This window comes from Ipomoea nil, unplaced genomic scaffold (assembly GCF_001879475.1).
Source record: "Ipomoea nil cultivar Tokyo-kokei standard unplaced genomic scaffold, Asagao_1.1 scaffold1421, whole genome shotgun sequence".
NCBI lineage: Eukaryota > Viridiplantae > Streptophyta > Magnoliopsida > Solanales > Convolvulaceae > Ipomoea > Ipomoea nil.
Window position 1 is genome coordinate 9,072,704 of NW_017617849.1, and position 7,316 is coordinate 9,080,019.

Sequence of the window (7,316 nt, forward strand, 5' to 3'; positions counted from 1 at the left end):
TAAACTCTTACTGAATACACATAAACTCATTACACAATACACATAAACTTTTGACTGAATACACATAATGGAGTTTGGTTAACATAATACACATAAACTCATAACTGAATACACATAAACTCATAACACAATACACATAAATTTTTAACTGAATATACATAATGGAGTTTGGTCTGTTTGGATGGACAGAGTGACGTTAGTATAACATCAGCATGAAACGCGCGTGTTTTGTGACTGCCGCATATTCCGTGGTGCACGATATAAATTGCCACTTCATAAATGGACTTGAAACTTTGAAAGCACACAATATTTCGAAGTTATGCTAAAGCCCATGCAAGTAAGGATAAATCGTGGGCCTGGTTAAGAGCCTAATATAATTGGGCTAATCTGTTCGGCCCAAATTTACGAGACCCAACCGCTATAAACGAAAGCCTCATTAGTACTTATATCGCCTAAACCCTAGGAATATAAACAGAGTTGGAGTGTTTGACAGGGAGCTAAGGTGCCTGCAACTGCATAGCAATGGTAAAAACTCTTTTCTCTCTCTCTCTCTCTCTCTCTCTCTCTCTCTCTCTCTCTCTCTCTCTCTATCTATATCTGTAGACGTGTATGTATACCTACAGTACCAGATCTGTGATTGAGTGGATATGTCGTTGTAATGATAAATACAGGGGAAGGGAACAGGGAGCTTCGGAAAGAGGAGGAACAAGACCCACACTCTCTGTGTGAGGTGTGGCCGCCGGAGCTTCCATCTCCAGAAGAGCCGTTGCTCCGCATGTGCTTACCCCGCTGCACGCAAGAGGACGTGTAAGCCTACTTCTTTTGCTTTAGCTTAGCTGCTTCGATAAAGTTCATTGTTTTACTGCGTTTATCTGTAGTGGAAATGCTTAATTTCGAGCGATTCCCTGAATTTTATGTTATAGACAACTGGAGTGTGAAGGCGATCCGTAGAAAGACCACCGGAACCGGCCGCATGAGGTATCTCCGCAACGTGCCCCGCCGTTTTAAGACCAACTTCAGAGAAGGTACTTGTACTCTTACCATTTTAGTGTTTATTATGGTTCTATTCTTTTCCATCATATCATTCATTTCAAAGTTTTTGATTGATTAATTTTGCTGATCCAAGAAAATTTTGGTTTGATTATTATAGGTACTGAAGCAGCTCCAAGGAAGAAGGCAGCAGCAGCATCTGCTTGAAGGCCTTAGAACAAATGAGATTTTGTGAAGGCTGCTTAAATTGTAACTTTTCATTTTGGTACTTGCAGTATTAGAACAAATGAGATTTGGTACACTTTATTCCAATGATTTTGTTCCCATTACTATATCTTTCAAAAGTTGAATTCAGATTTTGATTACTGATATGGATGGATAAGAAAGTTCTATTGATTTTAGTTTACTGTTACATTTAGCTGCTAATCTTGTGTTATGTTTTAATGAATTCTGTGATTGCCTAGCCAATTCCCGAGCTAGTATGATGTTCCAAGTTTTCTTTTGGTTGATTGATCAAAGCATCAAGTAGTATTGTGTGGATTTGGCCATGGATGGATAGTTACAGAAGTTCATCTCCTGTTTTCATTTGGATAGTTGCATGAGCTGTTGATGATTGTAGTATTTCTTTATACAATGCAATTGATAGATTGCATTGTGTATAACACCACCTGCGATCTTTTTAGAGTATGTGTTGTGTTTGGGCCATATTCCCATATGTAAATGTGTTTACTTGAGCCATGCTGGTATGTCAACTGAGCTATGTGCATCCTTGTATAGTTGTATTTGCCTCTAATGGATTGCTGGAAAAGGTTCCATTAGGATAGGAGAAAAGTAACATGTTTGCATAGATGTTTAGTGAATGGATTAATCTCCTTTTCTTTCTTTTCTTTTGGTTTTTTTTTGTGTGTGAGGGATCTACCATGAATTAAAGCTAGTTGAATTCTGATTTCAATGAATGTAGTATACTTCTGTATGAAACATAGGAGTGTAAAATCTTCAAAGAAAATGCATTTTCTTGTAAAAGACAAGTCTTTTTATTTAAGGATAGTTCATTTGTCATTGTTTGGTTGTAGCACAACAGAAAGCTTTGAGCATGAATTAGTTAATAGATTACAAAGAAAAGCATTGTGAAACAAAGGATTAGTACTTCATGTTGGCATTGCCTTGTTCATAAGAATGGCATAAGGTATGCAATAGAATCTGCTGCATTTTCTTCATTGTAAATAAACAATGACCATTAACAGAGGATATAGAAAGATTGGTTCATAGTTTCAGACCACTTCTGGGCATTTTGCAAGGAGAGATAAAACCCATTGGACCGCTAGTTCATAGCCAAAGTTGAGTCACAGTTGTAATGACTGACCTGATCAGTAACCACCTCCCCAACACCCTCAATGCTGGATTATCAATGAATGTATCCTACATTCTTCAAGTTGTCATCTCACTATTCTTAGTGGCCTGAGGATGCTAAAACATTGTGCTCCCTCAGGCATCTTTGAAACTGAGCTAAGCGCCCCTGCAATTGCACGATGGCAGCAGCCTTCTGGGAAAGTATTGAGTTCAATCGAGATATGTAGGAATCTAACTGATTTCCTGGTTGATCTGCCTCGACTAAAAGATTCATCTCCTGAATTACACACCACTAAAGCCTCTTAGCACGGCAGCATTATATTTAAAAGAAAAAAAAAATCACTTTCTAGCATTTTTGTATGAGAAATGAAAAAAAAAAAAAATCACATAATTGCAATCCTATAAAACAGAGGATGACAGGCTCACAAGTTAATGTACACACAAACTTACATTCATAAATATACAAAAATTGTTAAAGACTACCCTTTAAGGCAGCCTCTATATTTAAAAATTCCTGATCAAAACATATGTATATGATAAGCAAGTTCATATTGTTACTGACCTCTCTAACAATGTCCATAGTTTCTTCTACTTGTCTCCTATGTGCATTGACGAGATCCTCCTCTTCCTGAAAGGATGCAACACAGAGTTATACAGAACGCAGCTATAGAAACCTATAAATTTTCAAGCTCACAAAACCCAAACTTTACCTTTAGGAGTGAACTTAGATCATCATTGTCATTAATCTTAGGTTCTGTTCTAGGTGGCTCCTTCCACTTAGTTTGGTCATTACCCCGCCTCATTTTCTCTTCTGGATTGGAGATACTGAATGCCTCAACTTTTACATTCCTTTTTGATATTGGCTTCTCTTGTTCATAGAAGTCCTCCTCATAGTCATCTTTCTCTGTTTGTTCAGGCCACGAATCACCTGTATCATCTTCATATGTTGATGCAGAAGGTGCTACCACGGACATTGGTAACACTGTTGATTCCCTCAGATTCAAAGTTGAAGATGATATGTCTTTCTTGGAGTTGTTTCCTTTTGAAAGACTCTTCACTCTGTAGATCATAGATATATTGTCAAACTTCAGTCACGACTCGAGAAAACTAGCCCACAAGAAATTGTTACAGTGGAACCGTATTAATGATAGAGTACCGGTCAGCATATCTCAATGTGTTTAGTGTATGTTCACATGATCCGGAATTTGGTGAAATGCAGGATATCATTACAGTTCGACTGTTTCCAACAAATGAGTCCCTCAGCACTTCTGTTAGCTTACTGCCTCTAAATGGTATATGGCCTTGATCATTGTCAAGAGCTCGAATGCATTCCTTCAATGCAAGCAAGCTTTTATTGATCTCGGCTCCTTCAATCCTGCATAATTAGGAAATGAAACAAGAAATGAAAAATATGTCAGAACAAATGCTGATTTGAGGAAGAATATAATTTTGTGAGACGAAATAAAGGTTCGAGCAAATGGATGAACTTGTAAAGTAGTTTTGAGTATTTGGCTGCTTGTCCTAGATCACTATCAAGCATTTAGTTTTCAACTATTTGTCACACTCATCCAGAAATCATCCTAGCAAATAAGTAGACACAGACCTGGTCTGTTTATCATTGTCAGTAGTGTCTGCACCACGTTCACTTCCAGCAAGGTCTATAAAAGAGAGCTTTCCAATGACTCGGGCAGGTTTAGATTCACTGCCATCTGCTGACCTCTTGATAGAAAGCTGAAGTATAGCATGTGACCTGGAAGATTCCTCATTCGCACCAGTGGTGCCTGTACTTCTAGTTGCATTTCCTCTGTCAATAAGCTCCTTAATCATCTCCACATCAGAGACTCTGTACTCTTGTAAGCCCACAATACATACTTGCTGTTTACCATCCTCTCTCATGCAAAGTTTTCTGCCAAAGGAAGGTTTCATTACCATGAATGCAAATGCAGCAATATCTAACTGACTTTCATAATGGAATATGCTAAGAACACTTACTTCCGATCATTAAGAAGATCATAGAGTTTTCCTCCATATATCTCAAAGAAGCTGACAAACAATTGAAAGCCCTGATTCCGGTAGGTATAGTGCATGAGCCTCAAAATATCCCTTGATGCCTTCAAAGGCAGTGGTTTCATTGTAAATGTCTTGCCACTTCCTGAAGAAGATTCAAAGTAAGACAAAGAAAATCAGGGACAAGCCAAAACTCAGTGGAAATATATATTGTAAAAGGTAGGAGGGTATAAATTTGCAAAAACAACTTGGACGGTCTATGAAAAATAACACATCCTATCAAGAACAATGGAAGCACATAGCTGTTGTGCCATTTTCTTTAAAATTTATGACACTGTTTACAAAATGGGAACAAAGAAAAGGGCAAACTAGCAAATTTATACTTGATATCAAGAGAGGATAGATAGGCTCTAAATAAAGAGTATACATGTGTAAAAAAAAATCATTTTGGGAAATATTAGATATTATCAGAAACTGATGTGGGGCCATGTGGCAGAGAATAGCTATTCATAAATCACCCAAAAGATACTAATAAATACTTTAGTATTGGGTAACCATCAACAATAATTGCATATCAAATGTTAGAAACAAGTAGGAATTGTACATAAATGAAATGGTGCCCTATTCAATATTCTTCGAGAAGTTCTGGAACTTTACCTGTTTGCCCATATGCAAAGCAAGTGGCCTTTGTGCGTTGAAAGATTATTGGAACGATTGGCTCAACAGTTTCACGATATACCTAAATGAATAATATACCAAAGAAACAAGGATGCAAAACAGTTAAGGAAGTCTAGTATTTTGTGATACAGTGATATACGGAGTATCTGTTTCTATATTCACCTCATCATTTGAAACCTCCTCGTTCAGCACTGCATCAAACACAAACTCATGCTTCTCAATGTATTGTGTCAAGTCAACCTGTTTAATATATACAGCTTAGAAATGAAGAGGGAACGAAGCATCTTATAAGTAAAATTAAGAAATCAACAAAATATTACTTTCATTATGGCAAATAATGTGAAAGTCTTGGATTTGCAATTATCTCATTTCTCATTGTACACCAGAAGTTAAGCATTGGAATAAACAAAAGGAAACTAATCCCCTGAATCATCATACATAATTATTGAAGAGACTTGAGAACACAAAATCAAACTACATGTGAATGTTGAAGCCATGCTCAATAACAAGGCAGCAAAGCATAACATAACACACAAAATTAGGAGAAAAAAAAAAAAAAAAAAAAAAGAGGAGGCGGCTAATAAAGAAATTTACTTGTCTAATAATGGATCCAAGTCAATTCAAGCAATGCTTTTTCTGAAATTTGAAGGGCTCAAACCTTAAGTTTTGTTTCATGAACTGTTAACGAATTGCTACATGTTTCAATGATGTCTCCATCATTCTTTGCCAATTCCTTTTTGTTAAGTGGTCTCTTACGCACCTGTAATTATCATTAAAAAATTAGCAACTACATCAAGAAAGGGCATTAACTAGTTTTTCTGTAGGCAAAACAAAAAGTGCTTCAGAAAGTAAAAAGCTTCTCAAGCAGATAATAAGTGCAATGTTGGCCTAATCACAATGTTTATCACCACAACAATCCGAATAGCAAGCTTGACAAAGTAACAGGAGAAAATAAGCACCATGCTAAACTGCAAACCAGAAAAAGACTAGACAAAACATACCACTACTTTGATCTTCGCAACATTGCTAGCTTTTTCTTTATCAGCAGCAAAGTTCTTCGTTGCATTACTATCTACCATGCCTCGGACTCTACCAGTTTGTTTATTATTTGCAAAATATGACTCCAAGTCATCAAGGCTTTTCCCTTGAGCAAAATGATGCACAGGAGCACCATACTGGCCAGCAACTGGCATCTATAAACAGCAGCAATTCCACAATAAGAATCCATAGACAAATGCCACTGAGCTCTAGTTATGTAATCCGTTTATAACTAAGTCATTAGGTGACGACTTGAGCACACTAAAACAGGTAAAAAGATTGCAACAAATCGTAGGAATTATACCTCGGGGAGAAGCTCGGTATCCAATGAGTACAGATCTAATAGTCCCGGACTGAACTCAGTAGGTGATACTTGCTCATCTCCATTCTTTCTCTGGCTGGACGGGCGAGGATTAGCCGGCGGCGTCAAAGGCTCGGCAAAAACATCACTCCCTCCACTGTAAGTCCTCTGAGGACCCCTATACATTCTCGAACTCTGAGCTCCGCCGTAATACCCGAAATCCTATTCCCATAACATTGCCACAAATGAACAGTAAAAATCACTCCAGATCCAAAACTCAAGCAAAATCATTGATCTCGATAAGAATAGAAATGTAGTAAGGATTCGGACCTGTAGAGGAGGATTGGAGTTGTTTGAAGTCTGCAGATGCTGAAGACCAGCTGATTGAAGCCACCGGCCGTTGGACGAACTCTCCAGAAAGTTGTCGGAGTACTGCCGCTGATGATGCGCCGTCGACGCACCGGATCTCTGCCTACCTACGGCATTCATCTTTTTCTTTGTTATAATTAAATAAATTTAATAAATCTCCGATCAAATCCAATTGCTTTATACTTCCTTGAAGTTATGAATTATCATCATATTCCGTAAAAAAAAAAAAAAAAGGAATAAACTCCAAGTCTCCAAACTACTCTCTCTCTCCCTCTACAATCCATCAACAGATCCGATTCAAATTACAAGTGTTGTGTCGAAGTTCAACGGTTCAGATTCATTTCATTTTTTACCGGTAAAACCGGTGCAGGCGGCTGCCAGATTACCGCTGCATTTCACCTTCAACTTTTACCTCATACGGAGTAATATTTACTTTATAAAATTATTTATTTAATTCATAATAGAGTCAGCTGGTAAGTTGTAACAATATATATATTCCGAGAAATGTAGTTACATTTAGCATATAGTTTACGAAATAAAAAATTACAAATTTTAAAATATAAACATGTAAGTGAATAATCGA

The 7,316-nt window shown here is 37.3% G+C and overlaps 2 protein-coding genes across 2 annotated transcripts; one reads left to right on the forward strand and one right to left on the reverse strand.

Annotated features, from left to right (window-relative positions):
* Positions 1 to 420: 420 nt before the first annotated feature.
* On the forward strand, positions 421 to 1,402 carry LOC109188021 (60S ribosomal protein L37-3). Its single transcript, XM_019338487.1, has 4 exons — positions 421 to 525; positions 672 to 807; positions 924 to 1,025; positions 1,151 to 1,402. Exons 1-4 carry the CDS (start codon positions 523 to 525, stop codon positions 1,195 to 1,197), a joined length of 288 nt encoding a protein of 95 aa, XP_019194032.1. The 5' UTR covers positions 421 to 522; the 3' UTR covers positions 1,198 to 1,402.
* A 713-nt stretch (positions 1,403 to 2,115) lies between these two features.
* LOC109188020 (kinesin-like protein KIN-13B) lies at positions 2,116 to 7,043 on the reverse strand. The gene is made up of 12 exons (XM_019338486.1): positions 6,695 to 7,043; positions 6,368 to 6,586; positions 6,027 to 6,218; positions 5,684 to 5,785; positions 5,188 to 5,265; positions 5,005 to 5,086; positions 4,333 to 4,492; positions 3,944 to 4,246; positions 3,497 to 3,715; positions 3,051 to 3,399; positions 2,903 to 2,968; positions 2,116 to 2,617 (listed from the first exon to the last, which is right to left on the reverse strand). Exons 1-12 carry the CDS (start codon positions 6,851 to 6,853, stop codon positions 2,441 to 2,443), a joined length of 2,106 nt encoding a protein of 701 aa, XP_019194031.1. The 5' UTR covers positions 6,854 to 7,043; the 3' UTR covers positions 2,116 to 2,440.
* Between the last annotated feature and the right edge of the window lie 273 nt (positions 7,044 to 7,316).